Genomic DNA, 27,477 nt, shown 5'->3' with positions numbered 1-27,477 from the left:
AGACCTTGATTCTCTTTGCATGTAACGTGTGCTCCACATCTAAAACATTCGGAGACAATCTCTAAGTTCTTGCATTAGTGAAACATTTATTGGACATCTACTGGGGCACCGTGCGTATTACCGCTACCCCCAAGGGCCGGCATCTCTTGACTTTTTAAATTCTTCATTTCCTTTCTCCATGATCTCACACTCCGTTTCCCCACACCTGTGGGTTCGTTGATACAATGCAGTAAGTTGAGGGAAGTGTAAATACATGGGAGACATGAAAGTCAACAGAATCCCTCATCGAGTTTTGAGTGGCTTCTGGCCTTAGCCAGAGGGACTCCATTCTGGGACTTCCAGTCTGGTTAGCAGGGAGTGCCTTCCTTTATCTGAGCATCACCGTGGAGCAGTCCTCTTTAATTCACACTTTTCCCTCCCCGTGTCAAGTACAGCACTCCCCCTCTCCTATTAGCAACAATATAATTCTACATGTTGAATTTGTGTTCATTGGTAAAGGTTAAGGGTTCTGGCGTCAGGCAGAGCTGGGTTTGAATGCTGCTGGCTCCCGACCAGTAAAGTCACTGTGTGCTTTTGGGTAAGTTACTTAACATGTCTGGACCCAGCTTTCTCATCTGAATAGAGTTGTTGTAAAGATTAAATGAGATAACATATAAACAGTTTAATCATTGTTCTAAGTGCTTTATTGTATGAACCCATTTGTCTTTTACAAGGAGCTCATCCCGTAGGGAACTTAGGGGTAAATATCATGTCACCATTTTATAGCGATTTCTGCCAGCCCACACCTCCCTTACATGCCACATTCTGTACTTCCCGGGCACAAAATAAAGGCAGCTTTCCTGCCGCGGCTGGCCTTGAGATGTTGCTAGCCCCAGGCACCCAGCCCTTGAGCCCTTCTGAAGGGGACCTCTGGCATGCCCACTGTGGCTGCTGGGCTCAGACAGCCTTCAGCACTTTGCACTAGCTGCAAATACATCTTGCATTTTAATCCAAGAGAGCGGGCTTTGCTGACATTAAGGACGTGGTGCAAAGCTCAGCTCTTTAGTTTCCAAATGAATGAAAATGACACATTGAAAGCGAGGCTGGCCACAGCATCTCGCTGGAAAACAATAATGACTCACAGGAAAGACAAAGACTGAGTAAGCACTAACGAAAGGCCGCTCATACCTTCATTAGCATCACACGGGACAATATGGTCTTGCTATGGAACAACCAGAAGCATATGGACAAAAATCTCCCAGGCTTTTGAGGACAGTCTCATTCCCATCTGGCTTGTCAACTGCCTGTCTTCCAAAGGAGCTCCACTAGGAGTTGACAGAGGATATACAGGGGTCACGGATATACAAATGTTTGCATGTGGCATGCATCTGCATCAGGACTGGCATTGCTAATCAATTGTGAAATGACTATTAGATAGCTTTAAAAAGCAAGCTTATTATTTACAGTCGAGATGTTGGACCACAAAAACATTCCACTGGTGACAAAGAGAGATTGACGTTTCTTTCTGTAAGTATATACTGTCAGAGGTCAGGGGAGAAAAAGAAAAAAATCTAAGCATAAATCAAACATTTAATGTGTGACCCTTTCCTTGTTTATTATTATTACTGTCATTATCATCACTTTGTAATGCATATCTTAAGCACAATAGCATCTTATAACACGTAAGCTTTTCTTTCAACCTATTCATTATTTTTATAGGTGATCACTTATTCGCTGTATTAATAATTATCTTTGTGCAACAACAAGAAAACACATCTTGATTTTTAATGCTAGTAAATGTTCACAATTTTGAAGTAAAAAAACTATCTACATACCATCCCACAGGGAAAAAAATTACTGAGGGAAAAGGGTCTCATGAATCACTGTTGCCTTCACTTTCTTGGGGCCTTCTTGGGAGTTACCAGCAAGGATTGGGAGCTAAAAGGAGATGTCTAGAATCTTTTTTTTTCCTTAATTTTTTAATGTTTATTTATTTATTTTGAGAGACAGAGCATGAGTGGAGGAGGGGCAGAGAGAGAGGGAGACACAAATCTGAAGCAGGGTCCAGGCTCTGAGCTGTCAGCACAGAGCCCGACCTGGGGCTTGAACTCACAGACCGTGAGATCATGACCTGAGCTGAAGTCGGAAGCTTATCCAACTGAGTCACCCAGGCGCCCCAGTGTCTAGAATCTTGTATTAACTAAATCAAGTGTTTGGTTACCAACATCAAGCATTCTTAGAAGACACACTTCATCTATATTTTTAATGGTTTTGGTTCCCCAGCATCTAAAACTCTTTGCTTGGCTTGAGAAACCTAATGAGGCAGAGCCCGCCCCTCACTGCAGAAGCTGAACATTCCAGGTGCCAGTTTGCCCAGCCGCCCTTGCAGCTATAGCACTGGCACATGGTCTAAACTGATTGGATGCACTCACATCAGAATTTGAACCAGGAGCTAGTGACCGAAGAAAGAGAGCCCTCATGGGCTACCTTCTGGCAAGAATCATAAGAGGGCCAGAAGCTACACTTGTTTTCCAGAGGTGCAGCAATCCTCGTGGCCCCTTCTGGTACCAGCATGGGGTGGTGATAGGAAAGCTGTGGTGTCTGCACCTGTCACCAGAGACGTGGCTTCTAGGTCAGCTTTCTTGCTCCATGGGACTTTCCCTCATTTTCTTCATTGTCTTTCTACTCGCTCGTCAGCATGGCAGAAAATTGTGCATGTGTAGACTGCTCTTGCCATACTATCTCTCATCAGCTTTAAGGAATTTCTTCTTCCTACACCTCTGAAAGAATAGAAAGTCTTTTGTGGGAATTATATCTTTATCCTACTCCCAGAGAGTACTGCTACTTAAGAAAGTTTTCAGCAATTAGCTTAACCCTTCGATTAAAACCTAAGTGGTCTCCTACTAAGCCACCAGGCTGCTTGGGACCTAAGTGATTCGAGGTGGTTACAGTTCACATAGAGCTTTCCAAAGCAAACATCTATGAAATTATAAACATGTCCACTTGATAAAGGAGATGGTAAGCATTAGAAAAATATACTAACTCGCCCAACGCACAGAACTGGTTGAAAGTGGGACTAGATTTCGGAGACTCAAAACCCAGGCTTCAAACTTCATACTTTTTCCTCTATGTGACTGTATCTCTCAGCTGTGTCGTTCATGGTGGCCCTCACACTCAGAGCCCAGAGTCATTTCCAAGGGAAATTGCTCCGTGCTGAGCCCCTGCTGACAGGATGGCTATTCACACCCCTCTCTGGCTTCTATTGATTGAACAGGGGCGGACAGCTGACCCCAAAGAAAGGCAATCCACAGACTGGTCAGCAGTCTCTGAGGTGGCCTGACACGAGAAGTTTTGACTCAACAGAGGTGACCTGAGTCAACCAGATTCTAGCTGATTCTTATTGCTTCTAACCGGGAGACCATAATTGACTCAACCTTTCTGTAGATAGTTGCTGTAAATGCTATTCTGATAAACGGATTGTGTAGAACAAACTTGTTCAACTTTCTATTTTACCACTTTTACATAAACATGTCCTGCAGGACCTCACATGTTTGAAACCTCCCAGTCTTCTTCATCTCCGATAACTATTTTCCTTTTAGAGATTCTGTTCTGTGGGCTCCTCAGTCCCACACAGTCTCGATCCTTTCTCTGCATGATAGGCAGCACTTTGAGCACTGAGCCCTCAGTGCTTTACATAAATTATCTTCTTTTAAGGCTCACAGCAACCCCATAAAGTAAATACTATTCGTGTCTCCATTTTACGGATGAAAACACAGAGGGGTGGTGGTGGTCTGGGTCCAGGTGGTGATAGAGGAGAAAAGGGGGCAGATCAACAGATATATTTCAAAAGCGGAACCAACAAAGCCTGACTGCTGAATTAGACGTGGAAGCCAGGGAGGAGAAGAATCAGGGATGATGCTTAAGTAACAGAGGGAATTATGCAGCCATTTGCCCAACCGACTGGTCATCTCTAATTGGATGTTCCAGAAGCCCTTCCAGAAGACAAGTTCACCATGTCTAAAACCGAAGTGTATCATTTTTCCATAAGACCTGCTCTTGCTTTTAATATTTTCTTTTTCAAAGAGCATCACCACCACGATTATTAAGTGGCAGGTACTTTGCAGAAAGGATTGCAAATGAGAGAAGCCGTTTAAGACTACAGTCCAGATCCTTCTAGATAGTCAAAGTTTTCTCCAACTTACCCATCTGTTTACTAGACTTTTAGCTTCATTGTTTGACCATACGCTTTTCAGGGGCAGAGATTGTGTATATAATTAGAGCTAACAGTTACTGAATATTTGCCAAAGGTCAGGGCTTATGTTAAGCACTTTGCAGGCATCATCCCATGTAGTTCTCCCAACAGCCTTGGGAGGCAGGGCCCAGGGCACCATGGTTAAGAGCCCGGGTTCGAATCCTGCCTCTGGAGTATGCTTTGGGGGAAGTTACTCAACTTTTCTGTGCTTTGGTTATCACACGGGACCCTGGTAGAATAGAGGGGGGACCTCTAACTCAGAGAGACAAGATCAAAGAAGGCTTTCTAGAATGGAATGAATTGCTTTGTTCACAAAGTATTAGGGGAAAGGTGTTGCCAGCAGAAAGAGCACACCAGGTGGAGGCCCAGGAATAAACCAGAGCATGGAACCTTGTGAGAACTGCCAAGGCACTTTACCAAGAGCAAGGAAGGGGGACAAACTCAAGTGCCTACAAGAGCCAGGCAGGTAAGGTAAGTGAGAGGGGCTGGCCAGGGATACGATAATGGGAAGGTGTGAGGTTGGGGCAAACTGGAGAGCAAGGAACCATCCACTGGCGCCAGGTTCTACTCCCAATACAGGCTTCATTCTCTTCCCTGACCCACCTGGCTTACACTGCCTTGGGGCTCCTGCACTTGCTATGGCCTCTACCTGGAATGTGCTTTGCGTAGGCTGGCTCCTTTGCATCATTTCTGCTCAGATGGGAGTTTTAAAAAAAAAAAAATTAGTTTATTTATTTTGGAGAGAGAGAGAGAGAGAGAGAGATTGAGCGAGCACAGGTGGGGCAGGGGCACAAAGAGAAGGAGAGAATTCCAAGTAGGACCCACACCGTCAGTGCAGAGCCCAAGGTGGGGCTCGAACCCACGAGCTGTGGGATCACGACCTGAGCCTAAGTTGAAAATCAGACGCTTAACTGACTGAGCCACCCAGGTGCCCTAGCTAGATGGGATTTAAAGGAATCCTTCCCTGATCACTGCCCACAGCCACCACTGACCTGCTATGCTAGTACTCCGCTCTGATTTCTTCAGAGCATTTGCTAGTATGTGAAATTATTTTCCATTTATTTGTGCCTTTCATCTGTTGATTTAATTGTGTATTTTTAAATACAAGTTCTACCAGAGCGGGAAAGTTTTCCAGCACCTACAACAATGGTTGACATAGTGGGAGCCCCCAAAAGGCCATCTATTCATTTTGAGTAAACAGAAGGTGCGTTTACTGTGCACCTACTCACTGCCAGATACTCTGGGCTGCAGAGATGGATGTGGTAATCACCAGAATATAGGTGGCACTTCATGCCACAGGAATGGGTGAGAAGACCCGGGACAGGCATGTGGAGCCAAAATATAATGGGTCAGAGAGGAATTCTATGTAGGAGTAGACAGAACAAAACCCCAAAGAGACGGATCTGGGGAGGTGAAAGGGAAGCAGGAGAGATGTGGTATCACAGAAACCAAGGGAGAACAGAGCCCATGATATAAATTACCACTTGATTAGATAATCTGCTTCTGGCTGATGATTCTGTGCAGTAGCTTCTTGGGATGTGGCTGAGACTTGTTGGCTGTGTTGTATTTGTGTTGTGTGCCCATTGGGGACTTCTGAAGAAAGCCTTATCGACCTATCTCCTTTCTGTCTGGGTTTCCTGGGATATAGCTCACTAGTGATGTCATATCTGTTCTCCTTTCACCTTAATTCAAGTAAACTTTCCAGAATTCTCCTCTTCGGATAAACAAATCTCCATTTATGTAGGCATCCTAGCTGGAAATAGATATCTGTATCTATATATCTCTGGTATCTGTCTATCTAAATCTGGATCTGGATCTGGATCCGGATCTGGATTTGTACCTCTCTCAGGTGATTATAAGGGCCCAAAAAAAAAAAAAAAAAAAAAAAAAAAGGCAGGGTTAGGGGATGGAGAGTGACCAGAGTATACATGAAGGGAGGCTATGTGTGATATTCCAGATAAGAGTGTTGAGGGATGACTTTGCCGATAAGGTGACATTTGAGCAGAAGCCTGAAGGAATTAAGGAGCAAACCTTGTGGATATTTGGGGAAGAATGTTCCAGAGAGAAGGAATGGGCAGAACAGCAAGAAGGCCACTGTGGCAGGTGGAGAATGAGCAGGGGAGAATAGCAGAAGACAGGGGGTTGGCCATGTACAGGGTGGACTGAAGGCAGCAGCCTTGGCCTTCAGCTTAGGAATTCTCCAAGGCTGCTTTAGGGAATAGGGGGACATCCCAATGGTGCCCAGAATAGAGCAGGTGCCCAAAAAGCACTTGTTAAATGAATGAATCCCTAAGGCGGACAGAGAATTATTTTGAGATCTGCATCCTGGAGTTCACAGCTAACTGAGTGAGTCCCTAACTCAGGCAAGTTTAGCATTTGATTATATTGAATTTAGTGTTTTCCCTGGATTTCCCCCCCAGTGTATGTCTTAATGTTTCCTTTAAAAATTTGGTATAGGGTCGGGGCGCCTGGATGGCTCAGTCGGTTGAGTATCTGGCTTTGGCTCAGGTCATGATTGCACAGTTCATGGGTTTGAGCCCTTGTCAGGCTTTACACAGGCAGCCCAGAGCCTGCTTCAGATTCTCTATCCCCCTCTCTCTCTGCCCTTCTTCACTTGTGCTCTCTCTGTCTCTCAAAAATAAATAAACGTTAAAAAAAAAACTTTATTTAAAAAATTGGTTTAGGGGCACCTGGGTGGCTCAGTTGGTTGAAAGTCTGAATCTTGGTTTCAGCTCAGGTCCCCATGCTGGGCTCTGCACTGTCAGCATGGAGTATACTTGGGATTTTCACTCTCTCTGCCCCCTCGCCCCCCCCCCCCCCACTCACATGTTTCCTCCTTCCCTCCACCCCCCCCCTTCAAAATAAATAAACTTTTAAAAATAAATAACAAAAAACAAAAATTTAGTTTATTTAGGACATAGGCCATGTCTTTTATTTTATGATGGAAATTCCAGTGCTGGAATTCAACACTTGCTTGGCTTAATTAAATCAAGAAAGGTAGTGGAATATAGATACAGAATTTAAAAAAAAAAAAATTTAGTGTTTATTTACTTATCGGTGGGGGGGGGGGGGCTCAAACCCACAAACCGCAAGATCATGACCTGGCCCAAAATAAAGAGTCAGATGCTTCACAGACTGAGCCACCCAGGCATCCTCAGCAGTTCCTACTTTTTACTGGAAACCTTTCTAGAGAAATTCAGGAACTTATTTTATTTTGGATAGCTCCAAGAGGCAGTTAAATGTTCAGTAAGTTTTGGCAAGGACAACTTGTTTACTAGAAGGCATGTCCAGATAAAATATATTGCCATCACTTTCTGTGTTTACTTTGCTAAACTACGTGTTTGTAACAACATTTTAGAGTGTTGGTAGGATTGAGTCTATACAATAACTTGTATTGTCTTGGGTGGTCAATTCTTTATATACAAAAGCAATAGCTAGGATTTACCAAGGCTCTTTTATATATGCAGCTGGCCGATAGTGAAACTGAGGGTCAAGTACTCCTGCCTCATGGATCTTGAACACGGTTAACCACGGAAGTGGTTTTCACTGGCTTTTCTAGTACCGGGTAGTATTCCGATGTAGTATTTTAAATTATCACGAGAATACATGTTCATGGCAGAAAGTTTTTAAGACATGTAAGAACACAAGTTTTCAGAAATAACAAATTATCCCTCATCCCATCACCCAGAGATAAACAGCCACCCTTACAATTTAAAAAAATGTGGGGGCTCAGTCGGTTAAGAGTCTGACTCTTGGTTTCCACTCAGGTCATGATCTCACAGCTCATGAGTTCAGGCCCCACATCGGGCTCTGCACTGACAGCATGGAGCCTGCTGGGGATTCTCTCTCCCTCCCCCCCCTCTCTCTGCCCTTCCGCCATTCATGCTGTCTCGGTCTCTCTCAAAATAAATAAATAAACTTTAAAAAAATAAAAAAACTGGAGGAGGTCACATGATAACTAAAGAGCCAGAGAAACATTTCAAGGGAATACTGATGTTGTTTCAAATAAGGTAACTGTTGTGACCAAAATGAAGGACCATGAGGGATAGGAATCAATACACGGCTGAACCCTAGGCTAAGGTACTGCCTGACTCTGCCTCTGCTTGTTAAGTGTAAACCTGTATGCTCTGGACTGACCACAGGATCAGCAAGACAGAACACAAATCGCTCCTCTATGATCAGAGCTCACCTCCACCAAACTCCTGACTGTGATCAGCGACTTCCCAAAACCACGAAAAGCCATCAGATATTTGTATCATATTTCTCTCTTGAGCCTCGGTCACCTACCTAGGCTTGTGGCACTCACTTAGGGGACCCGTAGAGATGTACTTAATGCTTCCTGCCTGGCGGGACTCCTCGAATCCTCATTTTGGACTCCTGGATGCTCTTTGACCGAATATCCCCTGGAATGTCTACATTCAGACCCAAAGAGCCGAGAGTGGAAATTTCCCTGTGACTTCCTCTCTTAAGGTTACAAGTAAATACCCAGAAGCCTGTAGGTTGGCTGTTTTCCCTGTCTCCCTCTGACCTCAGCCACTAGGCTCACTCACCTGTCCCCCATCCTAGACTCTGAAGCCAGCCTAGACCCTACATCAAGGTGACTTTCCCAACCTAACCACCCAACTCTCCAGCGGCACAGTGACTCAGCAGCAAACCCGCTCTGCTTCCTGTGAACTGCAACCCTAATTATAGGGCTCTCGCTTCCATTTTACTGTTGTGCTACTCGTATGTGTTTGGGGAAGCTGTCTTGCTCTAATTCGCTTGTGATTGGTTATCTTTCTTTTTTCCTTCCTTCCTTCCTTCCTTCCTTCCTTCCTTCCTTCCTTCCTTCCTTTTTCTTTCCTTCTATCTTTACCAAGCCCCTACCTGGTTCTGCTATTCAGTAGTTGGCTCCTTGCCCTATTCCTCTATGCATAAATAGTTTTCTACCTCCCCAGTTCTTCTGAGATTTGAATTCTGCTTTGCCCATGCTCCCAGATGCTGGAGGCCTGAGGCCTGGCTCCCCTGGCCATGTCTGTACTGCCTTCTGGCAGATTAATGCCTAAAGAGGCAGCCACGGGCTAGAGAGTCACGTGGTGCTGTGGTCCCCAGAACGGAGCCAGCTTGAGTGCTTTCTACACGTTGGGCACAGAAGAACTGAGGACACTGCAGAGAGCAGGACAGACAGAGCTCCCACCTTCCAGGAGGTTACCTGCTGATGTGAGGAGACACAATAAAACAGATAAGCAAATATAATTCTAGGAGTGAATACTGTGGAGAGAAAAGAAACATGCTCATGGGCGCCAGGCCTCCCGCTGATTTTCTGTGATGCCAGCCGCTTACGTGAACTGGTCCTGTATCTGCTCGTGAGAACTTCCCTGAAGGCTCCTTTAAGGTAAAGCAGTTCCCATCAAAAATCCTCATAGAATCTGAGTTTGAAGCTTTTGACAATTAAGTTGTGAAAACAGCGACTAATCCCGCTAATGCTGGCTGGGAATCCTTTAGCAATTATGGGACCTCCCCTTCCACATGACCATAGGAATCTTTCCCTTCACTGGGAAGCCCCAGAACCCACACATGCAACTCACAGGACTCTCAACTTCCTTTTCCTTGTGGCTGGGGTACTCTTTGCAAAAATAATATCTGCTTATCTATAAAATCCAATAGAAAAGGGCAGACAGTAGCACATATCACCAATAAAGGTAGACTTAAAAATGTTGGGGGGAGAGCTAAATCAAGCACCCCATTTAAAATTCAAAAGCTATAAATGGTTATAGAATAAAAAGGGACTCTCTTTTCCATGCGTCCTTTGAATAATCATCCAGTCCCCCTGCCCAGGACAACCACCATGACCAGCTTCTTGTGTGTCCTTCCAGAGATAATGCAGGCACGTGTAAGCACATGTAGAAATATTCTGTTTTTCACACAAATGGTAGCATATTATATACACTGGTATTGACATCACTTTTTCAAAAACAATTCCAAATGCATTAAGCCACTTCATTCTCTTTAATAGGTGAATGACAGTCTAATGTATGCAGATACCACAATTTATATAAATAGTCTCCTATGAATAGATATTTAGGTTTATTCCAGTTTTGTTTTTTTTTTTTTTTTTTTTTTTTGCCTCTGCCAATAATGCTACAATTAATATTCTCGTGATACAGCCTTTTAACACCGGGTATACTTTAACCCGAAAATTCCATCATTCTCTTTCCAACTGGCTCAGTTATGTGCGTTTGTAATTCTGTATACGAGTTTCCTTTTAAAACAAGGGAAGCTTGCAGAGGTGACGAGGATGTTTCTGGTACACTTAAAATTGCACAAAAAAGATTTTGTGCAATTTTTACAACAAAAAGTCTTTCAACTTCTGGGCAAGGTGAACTGTCATGACACATGTTGGTCCTTGTCAAAATGGCAACGTGCCACCTTAGGAGCAGTTTTAAATTCAATAGTAAACGTTCGTGATTCTCAAAATTCCTATGTTGACCAAATGTGGTAAATTAGGGCAGCCACGCTGTCTGGTTCAGGTAGAAAACCAAGCACATGACTGTATGACACAGCATATTGAAAACCTTGTGTTCTGCTCTCTGGGGGCCTCCCACAAATGCTGGAGAAAAAAAAGAAAAAAAAACAGGAGTCATGCTGCTGATATAGAATCTTGTGGTAACTCCATCAAGAGAAAGAAGTCCTGGGATTGGTCAACAGCACGTATCTCGTGCCCTCTAGTTTCCTTTCCCTACGAACTCAGCATTAAAAAGCAACTCTAAGCAGTCCCTGAAGGACCTGGGCAAGGATGTGTTTTTTCCCTCTGTGTCTGTCTTCTACAGATCATACTGTTTAGGGGAATGATATTATTAAGAAAACTTTACATTTTGTGGATGGTTGGAATTAACCAGAATTGTCTGGAAGACACAAACCGAATGAAAAGTCACAGCAGTCGTCTGGCTATGGGTGCAAAGCTCTTCAACCACAGGAAGTCGAGTGCTGGCCAAAGGGCTGGCGCTGAATGAAGCGCACGGAAGGGACCACTGACATTGTCTCAGCTGAGTAAGGTAAGTGCTTTGGTGGAAAAGGTGGAGGCAGGAGAGAGAGTTCTTTTGCATCCTCAAGCATGTCCATTGTATACACACATTTTCAAAGAGGAAACTTCGAAGGACATCACTAGGAAAGTTCTGGATAGAGTAGAAGCAGTTGCTGAGGGTGTGTGACACTTCTCAGTCTGAGAGTGGCTTATGGGCCCTCACTTTTTAAGTCCCTGGAGGTCTTAGAAAAGGCGGCTGGCAATTGGAAGTTCCAGGCTGAGGGTAGTCAGGTGGGAGGTGATGGCCATCTCAAACTGTCTTTTGAAGTTCAAATGTGAATATAGGTGTGCAGCAGTCTACTTGGGAGCTATAGTTTAGAAAGAAGCGCTGCTCTTTTTTTTTTTTTTTTTAAGTTTATTTATTTATTTTGAGAAGGAGAGAGAGAGCACAAACAGAGTAGGGGCAGTGAGAGAGAGAGGAGAGGGAGAATCCCAAGCAGGTTCCATGCTGTCAGCACAAAGCCCGATGCGGGGCTCGAACTCAGGAGCCATGAGATCATGACCTGAGCCAAAAGCAGACACTTAACTGACTCAACCACCCAGGTGCCCCACCAAGTGCTGCTCTTGTACCCATTCTCTCCACCCTGACCAACCCCCTGTCCCTAATCTGTTCTTTCCAAAGCATTTGCTTTTAACTAGTGAGGCTGTCCCAAGGCTTTAACTTCTGTGGAGCTGCGGCCACTCAAATTCTTTTCATTATGTGCAATTCAAAGTCACAGCTTGAGGTCCAAGCTTGATTTTATAACTAAAATACAGATTGGTTGTCTCTCCAGAATTGGTCATGGCAAATGTGCCATAGTTGCCAAATGCCTATTTTGAAATTTTATTGTCAAGACATTCAAAGTTTGATCCTCAATTTCACCGTCTGCAAAACGAAAAGTCGGATCAGGCCAAATGAGCTCTTAATTTTCTCTCATCAGTCTGATATTCTCTGAACTCATGGATTTTCTTTCCTGTATATTCTTTTGCTTCTAAGTTAATATAATCTGGACTCAAAAAGAGAGACATTCCCTAATACTTATTTGTCTCAGGGGCACAGAAGCATTTTATTTTTGTTAGAGATTTTCTTTCAACTCTTGTTGACTTAAGACGAATAACCACGCCTGGTTATTCTTATAATAGTGAGCATTCAAAGTTTTCATACCCTCTCTGTAACATAAAAGTCTCATTTATGTAACTATTTGTCTCTTCTAAATAAGGCCATAAAACATTGCCACATACATATTCCACTATTACCACAAATACATGCCTAAAACCAAAGTATTCTCAACATTTGTTCAGGAAAGTAGTTTCCCTACCCCTAGGCTTCCTCTTTTGCCCAGTCTGCAGTACTAAAGGTTTTACATTTACACTCACAGAGTTACTTTGGACTTCTCCCGTTTCTCACGTCTGTCTTGGTCAAGTGTATGCAATCATTCACAAAGCCTCAGTACTTTTCAAGTCCCAGTGCGTCACTAAACTGTCCCTTCCTCTCCTTCACTATTTACTTCAGTATTTCATGTCTGTTCTGCCATATTGGCTGTCAAACGTGTCTCACTGCACATACCCCGTCCCTCCCCTTTCCAAACCATCCAGTAACCATCACAATATTTATTTTCCTAAAATAGGATGTTCTCCACGTCACCCTGCATTCAAAACTCTTCACAATTCCACAAAACCCTTCCAATTCATTGATACGCCTTTCCCCATCCGCTCTGTTTATCAAAATACTATTCCTCATCATTATCCAGCTTCATTTTCTTGTCTTTTTGAAGCCCAGGCTCTTCTTCTATGCCAGTCTTCTCAACTGCTCCAACTGAAGGCAACCCTTCTTTGGTCTGAAATGTCATTGGATTTATGACCCATGACACACACTAAACACTTATAAATTCTCTTGTCTTCTTTGAACTTTCATGTGTTTTTATTTCCCCAGCTGCGTCGTGAGGTAACTAAGGGCAGTTACCATATCGTGTTCTCGCAGTGGGTCCTGATTCCAGAGGGAGACTGTGCTCCCACCCGTGCACTGTTACTGACTGTGATCTTGGTCTCAGTTTTCTCATCTGTGAAATGGAAATAATGATACTTACTTCCTCACAGGGGTTTTGTGTGCCTAATAGGAGACAACACATGCCAAGTCCCTAGAATGGTAAGCATTCACAAATGTTGGCAGTTGCAATAATTATTCATGTCTCTTAGCTCCAGACTACCTAATATAGTGCCCTGGTCTGTAACTATGCTTAATCAATACTGAATGGAATTCAGTTGAGTCAATGAGGGAACTAAGACTGTGTGGGTGATATACTGTGGAGTAGGGGAACTCCTGGCATCACTAAAATCATGCCACAGATGCTGTCACTTATTGTCAGCCAGCCAGCCTCTTTTTAGGTCCCCGCCGCTCCCCGATACTGCACAAGAGACTTCTGAGGGTTTGGCTCAGCGAACAGGGGATGATTTCCCAGAGCATCCCTCCCTGCTTGCCAATCAAAACGGACCGGGCTGCAGAGATCAGGGCGCCAGACAGCCTGAGGGTCTTAAAGGTGATACTAGAAACGTGGACCAGAGAGCTCTTGTGTCCCAGAAGAAGCCTACCCGTCTGCTATTTCCTTTAATAGGCCCCAAGCCCAGCCTGCTGGAGGGGAAAGCAGGCTCAGCAAGGTGTACCTTCCGTCTTACAGTTACCAGGATGTCCATGGGCACCAGCCAGCAGGATGCTGTCAGCTGGGACCCCGTCATCAATAGCTAAAGGGCTACAAATGTTGGCCAAATAAGTGGGGACACCTGTACTGCTCGACGGAGCCATAGAGGCAGATTTTTTTTTTTTTTTAAGAACTGGGAACTATAAAGTTGTAGCCCCAATAAGGGGTATGGATGTCACTACCATTAAGTAACCCAAGCAAATTCAGCAGATCCCGGCTTAAATCACATATGCTCTATTGAAAACAATTCAGAGAGACAAGAGAGAATTTCATTAAAGGTGAAAAGTCTCATCATCAAAGGCATGATGGTCCAGTTAAACAAGGATGTGCTTGGACCGCAGACAGGCCTGTATATCCTTCCTGTTCAAACCGTGTCGTTTCAGCAAATTTTTCTAACCTCAATTTTCTGAGGGATAAAGGGGATAATAACACCTAGCTCACGTGGCTGTGGTGACACACACATGAGACAATGCACTTAAAGCGGGCTACCCAGTCTGTGGCGCATGGTAGGGACACAAGCCACATAAATTCCCTTCCCTTTCACTCCCAAGGCGGATTCATCCGGCCCAAGGCTAGGAGTGGGGCAGCCGCTGAGAATTCCACAGGCAGGCGAATACGATTATTTGAACATTACTGAAATGTTGACCTAAATTGTGCCGGCGGTTGGACTACTGACAGGAGAGAAAAAAAGGCTCTCTGCTCTCAGCGCTCTTCACTCTTGCAACTCAGCGCACAGGGCTGTCCGTCTCCTCCCAACCTCCAGCGGGAGATCTGGATTTATCCCGGGTTTAACCTCGATTTTGACACACTGCCATTTCCAATAAGGCCAGTTTCCTTGCCGAAAGAAGTCCTTCCCCTGGGTGAAATCCCAACAGCTTCATTTGTGTAAGTTCCCTTATTGGTCTTGCTAACGCGGGTGTGGTTTTTCCTCGTTACAGAATATTGATAATCAGCAGAGGAGCACGGGCAACTCGCCCTAAGTAGGCAGCCTGTCGGTTTCCCTGCCCGCCCAGGGAATGAATGGGCCGCCTTATTGCTGCGAGGACGAGGTGTCGCCGAGCAGAGAGGCGCCCTCCCGGACGGGGCTGGGGGGCGGGCCGGGAGAGGAGGCCAGGACCCCCGGGCCGGGCCGGGGGAGGGCAGGGGTGCGAGGGGAGGAGGCCAGGCGGGCTCGGTGGAGCCCGACAGGTTCCCGTGGCTCCCCTCACCCCTCTCCACGCCTCCCGGGTTTTCCCCTTGGCTCGGGGTTTCCTGTTTCAGTTCTCGGTGATCTCCAGCAGCAGGTGCTGGTTTGCCAACCTCGGCTCCAGAGGAGGCGAAGGAGAAGGAAAAGAGGGAAGGGGAGGAGGAAGCGGCGCGGCGGCTGCGGCTGCGGCTGCGGGCGGGCGGGCGGCCGAGGAGCGAGGCGGCAGGCGGGAGAGCCGGCTTCGCTCTCGCCCGCGGAGCAGCGGCGCGGGCGGCGGGCGAGCCGAGGCCCCGGCGCGCGGCCGGCCGGCCGGGCGGGCGGCATGGGGGAGCCTCCCGCTCGCCCCGCGCCCTAGCGGCGGCCGCGGCGGCCCAGGGCGGAGGCGAGAGGCGGCCGGCCGCCGGAGGGCCCCGGGGCCGCCCCGGCTTCCAGGGCATGTCGTGATGGCCGCGGAGAAGAGACCGCAAGTAGGTTGAGCAACAATTCCGCGTGCGCGCGCGGCCGGGGCGCGAGTTGTGCAAGCCCGGGGGAGGGGGCGCCGGGGCCGCGGTCCGCGGGGAGGGAGAGAGCGAGGGCGCGCGGGCGGGCGCGGCTCGGCGCGGGGAGGGCCGGGGCCGGCCGCCGTCGCTTGCGGGCCCCGCCGCCGGCGCGCCGCTTCCTCGCGGCGTCGGCCATGCCGGGCTGCGGCCGCCAGGTTTGTCCCCCCGGCGGCGGGGGAGGGGGCGGACAGCGGCCGGAGGGGCCCTGCGGGAGCCGCGCGAGGGGAGGGCGGCGCGCCGGGAGGCCGCGCCCGGGCGCCGGGCGGAGAGGCCGGGGAGGCGGCGCCGGGCGAGCTCCAGGCCCGGGCGGGTCTGTTCCCCCCCCCCCCCCGGAGGACGGGGAGTGCGGCGGGGAGGGCGTGGGGGGGGGGGAACCGGACTGGGCGCCCGCGGCTCCCGCAAGCTCGGGTGGGGCCGAGCGGAGAGCCCGGCCCGCCGTCCCCGCGGCCGGAGCCGTCCTCGCCGGCACCTCGGGCCGGGTGAGGCCGGAGACCCGGGCCCCGCGGCCTAGGGCAGCGGTCCACTCCCGCCCACCCGCCGCGGGGCTCGGCCGCCGAAGATGGAGGCGAGCCCGGGCGCTCCGGACGGAAACGGACCCACGGCGCTGCCCCCTGCGGCTCTGGGCGCCGCGCGCTCGCGTGGTGAGGCAGCCCCCGGCACCTCGGATCCAGCCCCAGCCCTTAGCTTTCGTGACGCGGCCCCGGCGGAAACCCCTCCGGCGTCCCCGTCCCTCCTGCGCCCCGCGCCCCTCACCCCTCGGCCCCGGGGCGCACCCCGGTTTTCACCTCGCGTTCATTTTAGACGGGCCGCTGCTTCCCACCTTCAACCCCCGACACAGCCCTGTTCCACGTCGAACTCGGAGAAAGGATCCCCGCTTTCCTTCCCTAAACTGCCTCCCCTTTCACCCCTTCAACCCGTTCAGAAGCAGCCTGAGCTTCCAAGTACCGATTACTCTAACTGGGAGTCTTGCCATTTGGGTAACCGTTAACAATACTGGTTTGTGCTCCGTGCTTTGTGATAAAGAGATGAAATCTGAATCCAGATTTAGTCAAAGTTTTCCTATTGGTTGCAAGGCTGGGTTGGAGTATCCCCCAGGCCGGTGAGACGTTTATTGATTCAGATTTCTTTTTTCTTTTCGTTCTTTTCTTTTCTTTCCTTTTTTAAACCATCTTGGAATAGTTACAGAGACACTTGGGCTAGTATATTTAGAAATTTGGTAAAATTCATCAATTCTTGACTCATTTCCTCGTTGAGTTTTTCCAGTGCATCTTCTAAACGGGAAACAGTGGATATGCCTCAAACACTTTTTGGGCTTTCCAAGAACCACAAGCAATACAGCGTTCTATCCATATCTATCTCTATAGATAGATAGAGGTATCTATAGAGATAGATAGGAGGTATCTATAGAGATAGATAGGAGGTATCTATAGAGATAGATATGTATTTAAGTCTACATATGTTTAGGTTGTAGAAGTTTGTTTAGGTTGTAGAAGGTATGACTTACATGTATTTAAACACTCACATTTAAGTTAATTTTAATGGCAGTTTCTTCATCTTGGTGTTACCGGACTATAAACATAGCTTCGCCAAATATTTGTAAAATTATCTTACTATCTTACCTCTCTGTTCACCTGTTTGCTTCTAATTTGGTGTTCTTATTTTACGTTATCTATACCTGTGTCTTTGAAGATACCCTTAAATATCGGAATGATCTAGTAACTGAAATCTAGAATTTGAAACGTTTTGAAATCTAGAATCCAAAACGTTTTGAGTTTGAGTATTTTTACTTAAAGAGTGGGTTTTACTTCCCAAGTACTGTAAAATTCAACCTCGGGCATCTGGCCATCACTAAAATACTGGAACATTACAAACAAAGTAAAATAAACTTTTTAACCAAACGACAACAAAAAGGCCGTTGAATTTAAATCTCCCTTTGATAATGAACATCTAATGAAACTAGTTGATTAACAGTGGAAAATATTAAAGAATAGGAAACAGAAGCGTGGAATGTTTGCATTGTTGATGGGAGTTTTTATTAGTCACTTCCTTTTATTAAGTATTTGTTGTAATTATCAGACTAATAAAAATAACCTATTTTATATTACTGGCTTCTCCGGGAGCTAGGTTTCACGGGTTATATCTGCCAAATTGGACCCCAGGTGCTTCATGGAAATTCTATTTTTGAAGTATTTTCCTCATTCTGCACCTGAGTTACCTTGTCTTCATTCTAGCAGACCACAATGGCTTTTACATTAATTTTAATTACCGTAACAGACGTAAAAGTGTTGCTATCATTTTATAGCTTTCAATTCCTTTTCTGTACCCTCTTGTAAGTTTTTATACTCTTTCTGGGCTTTTCACTGTTTTTGTGCGTAAATTTAGAAGAATTCTCTCATTCTGATGGGATAGCAATTTTAAAGAAACAAACATAAGATATTAAGTAGATTTTTTTTTTTTAATCCTGTTAGTGTTAGAATGTAGGATTGTAAACCAGTCTCCAGTTACTGCTCCCTGGGCACCAGTAAACTTTTATTCCCTCAGCAGATAATTAATTTAGTGTTGATCTAGGTGCTGTATAAGGCCCCTGACCTCTAGAAGAAGAGACATTAGGAACAGCTAGAACATGGTGCTGGATGAAATGGACTAAGGGGGACAAACGAAGAATAGGAAATGCAGGTATTGTAGTGGGAAAGGCTGTTGGCCAGGTCTCCAAAGTAAGATTCAAGCTGGTAGAGCGGGGTAAGAGTCCCTTCCAAGCGAATACTGTGAGGCGAGGAAGGCAGGGCGTGGATGGGCCAATAGGAGCACCGAGTGGCAAACACGGTTTCCGGGTATAGCTTTTGCTGGACAGAGAAATAGTAAATAAGGTCAGTGAATAACAAAAAAATGTATTAAGTCAGGTTTCCAAATGCAAACCAAAGTGAAACCAAATTTAGAATCCTGAGATGCTGGGGTTTGATCTCCAGTCTACCAAACGTCATAAGAAATCTTGTGTCTCGGAGGTGCCCACATGCCTCGTGGACTTACAACGTCTGAAATACCCTGATTTTTACAAAACTTGAATTTTAAGGTCCACCAGAAGACCTGTTATAATATTTGCTGCTGTTTGTAGTTTGGAGAAATGATGAACAATTGAATTTTTTTTTTATGTATTTCATCCCAGAATATATCTCCAGTGTCTCGGGGAAGAGACTTTATAGGGCAATTGAGCTATTTAAATGAGGTGGCCTGGGAAATGTGCACCCTGTCTGTCACATCTGGTGCTTTATGGCATAAAGGTAGCTTTCAGATCTGTGATCTGGAGACACCAGTTCTCCATCCTTGCTGTGGTTTTTGTAGCTGACATAACAGCTGTTATGTATTGTGTGCCGATGTGCCCGACCCCATGCTTACACACTGCTCTTCTGGTCCTCATTCTATAGATGAGGAAACCCAGACACAGCGTTCAAATAGCTTCGAGTCACACGGGTAGAAAGTTGCAGAAGGGAGCCGGAACCTTTGCTGCCTGACTCTGAAACCCATGCCCTTACCCCTTGGGCAGTTCTGTCTCCCTGTGATTCTGTTTTTACTTTGTTCCCTAAGACGTGTCATCGTGCGTACATATGTAGACACACATCGTTTGAAAATTAAGAGGTGCATGGTCATTAGCCCTGATGGGTCTGGAAGATGAGAAGACATACACTAACTTACTCTCTGCCAAGTACTCCCGGGTCTGGACAATATGAAATCCCGTCTGGCCGAAATAGTTTGGAGGCAAGGACCGTGTCTTTTCAGCAGATTGCTTAGGGTCCCTAAGAAGACAAACCTGAAGACAGTTTTAGTCTGACATGGGGAACACTTTAACAGAAACGTAGTCCCACCAGAAGGAGCATCTTTTGGCAGAAACCACAAAGGTTTTTATGAGTAGTGATTTTTACTGACGTTTACAACACTTTTTTTCTGGCTAGAGTAACGTCACATGCTTCCTGGTAAAAGACTCAGAAAACGTAGACAAACGTAAACAGTTTTTTAAACCTCTATGACCCAGAGCTTGCTAAAAACACTACGATGCATTTCTCTCTTTAACTTTGCTGTGTACCAGCAAAGGATTGTTTTACTTCGTTAAAATGAAAATGGAAAAATAATCCCCCCGTAAAGCCTAGTGTGTGTGGTTTTACATCACAACACTGACAGTGATTCTTAGGCTCAGTGAACGAGCCCACAAGCAGATGTCTGAAAAGTCAAAGTGTTCTGCCTTCAAGGTAATTACCCACTCCTTAAGGGTGGATAGGGAATAAGCAGAAAATCCCAAGGTTGTCCTGTTTGCCTGGAACATTATCTTTTCTTCGGCTCCTGGCTCGCTGTCGAGGCCTCTGCTTAGATCTCATTTGGTTTGCTTTGTTGTATTTTTAAGGCTGACGACAGTAGGTAACACTTAATTGTGCCAATCCTCGTTCCAGGTGCTGTCCGTGTCTGTTATACTGCACTGCCCTTGAAAAAGTATTTATGGCCTCTTTTTCTTTCCTCCCCTGATGAAGAAAACAAACCACAATGTGGTCAAATAACTTACGGAGGTCTCACAGTTAATAATGGCAGAGCCAGGGTTCCAGGTTGGTCAGGTTTACAACCCCCTGCTTTAAACAAATATTTAGGGCTCTGTAACCTAATGTGTGTTAATAAATTTGGTAATGTGAGATTTAAACAATGTGATGGAATCCTCTTTCTTAGAAGTTTGGTTCTAAAAAGCTTGGTTTCTAAAAAGTTTGGTTCTAGAGGTCTTTTTCTTGTGCAGGTAGAATGATAGAGCTTTGCCCCCCACCTTCCCATCCCCAGGTAGCATACACTAAGGATTTTCTCAGGATATTCAAAGTATTTCAAACATTTTCTTGCTAAGAACATGTCATTTAATCCTTATTCTGTGTGAGTTACACATGTTTTTCCCCCAATATTTTAATATCATTATGCTTTAGCTGAACATCCCAATGAAATGTTTTCTGCACCTGGGTCCTTAGGAGTCATAGAAGTAATGTTCAAACACAACAAGCTTTAAGGTTTTTGATGGCCAGAAAGCTTTCCAGAAAAGTTGAATGGATACGTATACCTGTTAGCAGAGAGAGAGAGAGAGAGAGAGATTGGATTTCATCATGTTTGAATGCACTATGGACTTTTTGGGGCACCTGGGTGGCTCCAGCGTCCATCTTCGGCTCAGGTCATGATCTCACTGTTGGTGAGTTCGAGCCCTGCATCAGGCTCTGTGCTGACAGCTCAGAGCCTGGAGCCTGCTTCGGATTCTGTCTCCCTCTCTCTCTGCCCCTACCCCGCTCACACTCTGTGTGTGTGTGTGTGTGTGTGTGTGTGTATACGCCCTTGTCTCTCAAAAATAAATAAACATTAAAAAAAATTTTTTTAATAAAATTTTTGACAGTTTGCTAGATGAGCATTGATACCTAATTTTAATGCTGGCTTTTTTTTTCGCCTTATATTTTAAATTGTTTAAGTACTACAAGTTGGTTAAGAAAAAGCAAAGAGAGAATGAAAGCCACCTGGAATCTCCTTACCCAGAAATAACTAATGTAAATATTTGGATGAATCCTCTATTTTTTATTCCCATAGGTGTACTTTACAGAGTTTTTACTTGGGTTTTTAAGTAGAAACACAAGCGTTCCATAATCTCCCAGTTTTGGGCAAAATTATTTGCTTGCTCCCCTGTGTTTTCAAAATATTACATATTCCTCCCTAATCTTTGAATATTTGTCTATGTTTAACGGTTTACTTCTTTCTTTTCTGCTTTTTGCACCTCTACTCTTCATCTGCAAACAGAAAATACTACCTAGAGCATAGATTTGTCATAACGATATAGTGATAATACAAAATGTTGATAACAGTACCTTATATGTGCATATGATTTTTTTATCTTGTTTTAGGTTCCCTGAGGGCTAGGACTCTGTGGTCTACCTTGTTCTAACCCAACTCTGATACAACGCTTGGCACCTAGTAGATATTTCATGAATGTGTTGTTATTGAAGGGCCACATAGCACTTAAAATGAACCTGCTAATGTGGGTGGGATGAACAAAAGCCTGTGGATGGTGAAGAGATGGTCACAATAATTGATTCAGAGCAAATAAGAGAATTGGTGCCCAAACTGTAAAAATTAACTTAGAATGAATGATGAGATTTCTTGAGGGGCCATACAGGTTTGCCTTCTAAGAATATAATTAACCTTATCTACCCCACTTAGCAGGGGAAGGATATTATAAAACTGACTTGTGTAAAACGTTTATTCTTAAAGTCTTTGAAGAGTGAAATGTTTAAACTGTTTTAAGTGGAAGATTTTGTATGCAGACATGATAGTTTTCTACCTTCAAATAATATGCAGCTTATAATTTCACTTACTGTGAAATCTAATAATAGCTAACATTTATTGGGCACTAACTCTGTGCCAGGCACCGGTATTAAGCACTTTACTTACATCATCTGATTTAGTTTCACACAGTTCTGTTAGGTTTATACTGTGGTTGTTTTGCCTATCTGCTAGGTGATGGAACCGATGTCCAGAGATGCTTATAACTTGGCCAAGGTTATCGAGATTTCTGGTTTATCCTAAAGTAAATGGCAATACTTGCTCATGCCTTTTTGTTTGTTTGTTTGTTTTTTAAATGGCGGGGGCAGCGGGACCTCATGATGTATACTGATTTATATCAGCGAATTCTTTGGTCTTCTTGACGTTATCTGTTCCTTGCTGACACTGTCCCTCCCTCCCTCCCACTAAGCCGGGTTGGACAACTGAAGGCTTATGCTGCACAGAGAAAGCAGGTGGGACCTCAGAATTGCATCTCAGCTCTGCCCTTCCCAGACCATGACCTTAGGCAAGCCTCAGTTTCCCTTTGACTTTTCTCAGCTATCAGACACTGTGTACTTCGCAGAGTTGTTTTTACTGAATCAAGATCATGAGCACAGAAGTGTGCCAGGCACTCAGGATTATTAGAAAATGCTTTAGCTGTATCCGTTGATTTGATTGGACAGAGATTTGGTTTGTTTTGTTTTTCTGTCTCCTTATTCACAGGCTCTTAATCATGTCCTGAGTGGTTGGGATTCCCAGGTAGGAAAAGCCTATAAAATTGAGTTGCCGTTACTGCTTTTAATATGTCAGTTTGTATTATAGATTTTCCGAAGGGCTTTCAAATCTATTACTTCATGTTTTTTAAGGTAAAGCTAAAATTAGTTTTTGTTCTTTGTTCTTCGTCATCTGTCCTCATTTACTATTCAAAATTATGTGGGTTTATTTTATCCTTATTCTGTGACTTAGTCTGTTTCACATCTTGGCTTTTACTTTCTAGCTCATTTTTATTGTGTGCTTACAGGGAACAAGTTCCCCATGTAATTGAGGCTTTCTGCTTGTTGTTGACTTAGACATTTTTGTTCTACCTTTGAATTGTCATTTTTGTTAATTGCCTCACTGATGTGGCGATCTTCTATATTAGATAACTTCTGGAATTTTGCTATAATTTTAAATGATTAGTACAGACTTAAAAGGCTTAAAACGTGCAGTAAATTATCTATGTTGATAAAGCAAGTATTCCTGTTTTTGCTAAGAGAGAAAAGTACCTTAAGTAGCATAAAAGTCATGGGCATAAAAGTATGTTAAAATTGGCAATATAGTGCATAGGAAGAAACACTCTGAGGTAGCGGAAATATTTTCTAAACTGCATTTCTATTATTTTGATACTTCACTTTATCTTTTAAAATTAAATTTTGAGTTTCCTTAACACCTTCACTTTATCACATTTTTAGAATACAGAAAAAAGATCTAAAATGATGCTGAAAATCATCTGTGATTCTCACCCAGAGATCATTTTGGTATCAGTGTTGCCATTTTTAAACTTTTAGCCCATATAAACACATTGCTTGTGTTGAGAGAGACAGAGAGAGAGAGAGAGCTAGCGGGGTAGGGGCGGAGAGCGAGGGAGACGCAGAATCCGAAGCAGGCTCCAGGCTCTAAGCTGTCAGCACAGAGCCCGACGCGGGGCTCGAGCTTGTGAACTAAGAGATCAAGACCTGAGCCAAAGTCAGGTGCTGAACCAACTGAGCCACCCAGACGCCCCGATTCTGTTCCTTACAAATTCCTAGATGTGTCGTGAAAATTGCACCATTTTATATTCTTACTGGCGGTGTGTCTGTCCATTCTTTGTACCTGTTACTATTTCCCCACATAGGCTAGCTTTGCTCATTTGAGAGAGAAGAATGGGCATGATGGTGTTAAGCAGCTCATTCTTTGGAGGCAGAGGGACTGAGTTTGAATTCCTTTTCTGACACTTACTGGCTATGTGATCTTGAACAATTTTTTTATTTCCCAAAGCCTCAGTTTTGGGGGGTTTTTTCCCTCTGTAAATTTGTGATAGTAGTACCTACACTCATGGTACTGTCCTATAATAGTGTGGTTGTGGAGATTAACAGATGATGTGTATTGAAGCATATGTCCTTGAGAGATTTTAGCTGTCGTTATTTATTATAAATGAGATTTTCCATCTTTATATTTTATAATTTGGTATGCCTATATTTTATACCTAGTCGTAGCTGGTATAAAGGAAAAGTTACTCATTTTTAAATAACCATCTAGCTACCTTACTGAACTCTTTTATGTGTACTCTTAAATTGTAGGACTGAGTTCCAACACCTTTTCAGTCTGAGTCTCTTGATTTTTCAGAATAGGTAATGGTGATAACAATAATAACAATTTTTTTCAATACTTCAATTCTACTTTTTCTTCTTATATTGTGTTGGTTGAATTTAGACAACGGTGTTGATGAATAGTAGGCATTTGTTGATGACTTGGGCTTATTTCTGATTTTAATGTGACGTCTTCTCTGGTATTTCACTTACTAAATGTCAGTGGCTGTTGCTTTCATAGATAGGTAGGAATATATACACATATTCCTGCAAATAACCATAAAAGTCAAATGTGAGAAACTTGAAAATAGATTTATGTGTTACGGGAGGATTCCCTTAAGTTACTAAATCCTTAAGTATCTACTAGGCACATCTTCAAAAATATGTTTTCAGTGTTTAATTCATATTCTCTTCTTTTTTTATTGAACATGCAATCAATCAATTTAAGTATATCTTCAATTTCAATAAGTTTGAAATATCACTGCTTTCAATGTACTTAATGATTCGATCCGTGTCTCATTGATACACCCTTCAAGACCTACTCTTGTTTTCACTTTTGTCCATTGTTGTATCATATTTAAATGAAATGAAATCATATTTGAGTAAATGAAACAGTTTTGCCCCTGGAATAGAACCTTTTATTCAAATGAAGTCTCAGGATCAGGGTCCCAGCGTCCTCGTTATTGAGCCTCTGAGGCCTCTTTTAGAACACTACTTGAAAACTTCTTCCCCTCCGGAAAGATTCAAGTAATTTCTAAATCCCCCAAACTGACAGTGCCACTAAACTGACATTTTCAGAAGTTAGCAGGAGAACTACCTCGTGATCTCATGAGGTTTTATTAGATTTTATACTGAAGTCCTAACTTAGCATGTTTACAGAGATGATTAAGTATGGCAATATGTGCTACAATGAAAATACGGTATTCACAAATCTAGGTAGTATCTTTCTATCATGAGGTTACTGAAATTTTGGTCCTTGAGTCTCTTCTTTTTTCTACATTCTTCCATGTATCCATCATTATGGTTTAAAACCCCGTCAATATGCCAGGGATGACCAACTTTATCTCTCTCTTATGCAGCTGCCTTGACACAGCTCCCTTTGGATAGCTATTGGTATCTGAAATGGAAATCATCTACAACAATTTCTATCCTTCCAAATCTGTCTCTTTCCAAGCCTTCCCGCTTGAGTGTCCTTCATTACCTTCTTCTCAGCTGCTCAAACCAAAAATCTACCAAGCCCTTGATTACCCAGGTCCCTCCTTCCTCTTCCACAACCAAGCCAGCGCATGAGCCTTTAATCCATACACATAAGGAATTGAATTAATAAGGTTCTTCAATATTAGAAATATCTATTATCATAGAATAAAGTCTACCCAGGTAATGTGTGTTGTGACAGTTTGAATATGCTATGCAATTCACTTTATATGTAGAACTTCTATGGATAGAAGTAAGATTATGCATATATTTAGTTTCTGTGCTATTTTTGTTAGGTTTTGTCACCAGCATTATATTAGACTTTTAAACCAGTCACATGCTCTCCATGGTGTCCAGTGCCCTCAAATAATCTAAGTGAAGCTGGATGTTTTGAGGTTTTGCTGGAACACACCCATGGAACCTGTAGGCTCAGCAGCCTTCACCAGGAATGGAGTCGAGGGTATAAATCTTTCACAAGGTTGTATTACTTCCATGGTTATTGACACTCGTAACCTTTTCTTAGGTCAGCTTTAATGATGGATTCTTAATTGATTGGCATGCAGATTTCTGGGAAGAATCCTTTTCATCTCCGTGAACATGACGTGTGTAACATTCCCTATCTGCAGGACTCCCCACCTCTTGGTCACAGTTTCAGGGGGGTTGTCATTCATTCGTGCATTCAGAACCACTCCTCCTTAACTGGTTCTGCTTTTTCCTTTTTGCTTCCTAATTTCTTTGTGCTTTTCATTTTATTCCTTTGTTCAACTTTATTTGGTTCGCTTGCTCATTTTAACCTTTCCAGTTTAAATTTTTAATTCCTTTATTTCTTGTCTTCTATTAAAAACAATTAAATTTTCTTTGAGTTTCATTCTGGCCACATCCCATAGGTTATAATTTTTTTTTTATTTCTTTAACTACAGAGTTATTTGGAAGAGACTTCTAATTTATAGATCGGTGGTTTTTAAAATCTGTTTTTGGCACTCTGCTGCTAACTCCTGTCTGTGTATCATGGTCAGAGTGTACTTCCATTGTCTAGGCTTGGGTTTTTACTAAATGCCTTGAAGAAGGTAGGCTCGTGTCCATGGCTGTCTGTATCTTAACTTTGAAGTCAGGCAGCCTGTGGCGAATTACTCTGTGAGTACTTGAGATAAGGCTCGTTGTTACCATCATTGTTATGGCTTAAACACAAATACACCTGGGAGGTTAATGCCCTCATCATCATTTAAGGCCTGTGGATAAGAGAAGTAAATCTAACATTTTGCATTTGGGGGGCTGTCATCTTTGTGTCTTAACTTCCAAAATAAGCTGTTTTCACAGTTGGTTTTAAAAGTGTTTTAAGCGGAGCTCCTCTCCTCCTCTAGGAGGAGGCCACACTTCTTGGCCCTGGTACCGACCCTTCCTTTGTGCTTTCTAGGATGTTCTGGGGGTAGGAGCTGAGCGAGCACCTGTGGCTTCTCCATGGTCCTCCCTGTGCTCTTCACTGATTTAACGGTATGACGGGGAGCATCTTCCGAATCCTCCCCACTGCCCCCCTCAAGACCGTAAAGCTTTGGAAATAAAAATGAACTGTTCTTTCCTGACCTGTGTATGGATGGCTGGATAAACCGGCCAAGAGGAATGGCAGAATCTTTTCCCATTCTTGAAGGTGGGGAGTGGTGGCAATTCTAGTGGCTCCTGTGACAAAATTAACAAATTACTCTGTTTCTGAAGGAGAACCAAGTGCTTCAAATTACTGCCTTTTTATTTCCCGGTAAGCTCCCTGCTGTCCAGTGTGCTCTGAGGTCGTCTGCTTGCATTCGGGGGAGAGCTGCTGATTGGTCCCCACACGTCCGCGCTCTTCCCCTTTCTTCCCCTTTTGGAGAAAGATTGCGAGCTGGGAACCAGAGCCTGCTAATGTCTGTACCCCGTCCACAGATGACACAGATTTTCTGTACCGAGACA

The 27,477-nt window shown here is 44.2% G+C and overlaps 1 protein-coding gene across 5 annotated transcripts in view; it reads left to right on the top strand.

The window, feature by feature from the left end:
* Window positions 1-10,997: 10,997 nt before the first annotated feature.
* Window positions 10,998-27,477, top strand: part of ZC3H12C (zinc finger CCCH-type containing 12C) — an 88,143-nt gene continuing 71,663 nt past the window's right edge. Inside the window, exon 1 of one of the 5 annotated variants that reach the window (XM_086679179.1) lies at window positions 10,998-11,265. Coding sequence is in view for 3 of the 5 variants with exons in the window: in XM_086679174.1 (XP_086535300.1) it covers window positions 14,990-15,622 (633 nt within the window). In the remaining 2 variants the exon portion in view is untranslated. Of the gene's footprint in view, window positions 11,266-14,709; window positions 14,855-14,920; window positions 15,623-15,694; window positions 16,336-27,477 lie in introns of those variants that run through there. The other 4 variants (XM_086679180.1, XM_086679174.1, XM_086679176.1 and 1 more) reach the window with 4 other exon arrangements.

The sequence above is a fragment of the Puma concolor genome, chromosome D1, assembly GCF_028749965.1.
Source record: "Puma concolor isolate L17-30 chromosome D1, mPumCon1.1.hap2, whole genome shotgun sequence".
In the NCBI taxonomy this organism is placed as follows: domain Eukaryota; kingdom Metazoa; phylum Chordata; class Mammalia; order Carnivora; family Felidae; genus Puma; species Puma concolor.
The sequence above is the reverse complement of the archived record's forward strand: the minus strand, read 5'-3'. Positions and strand labels throughout refer to the sequence as shown.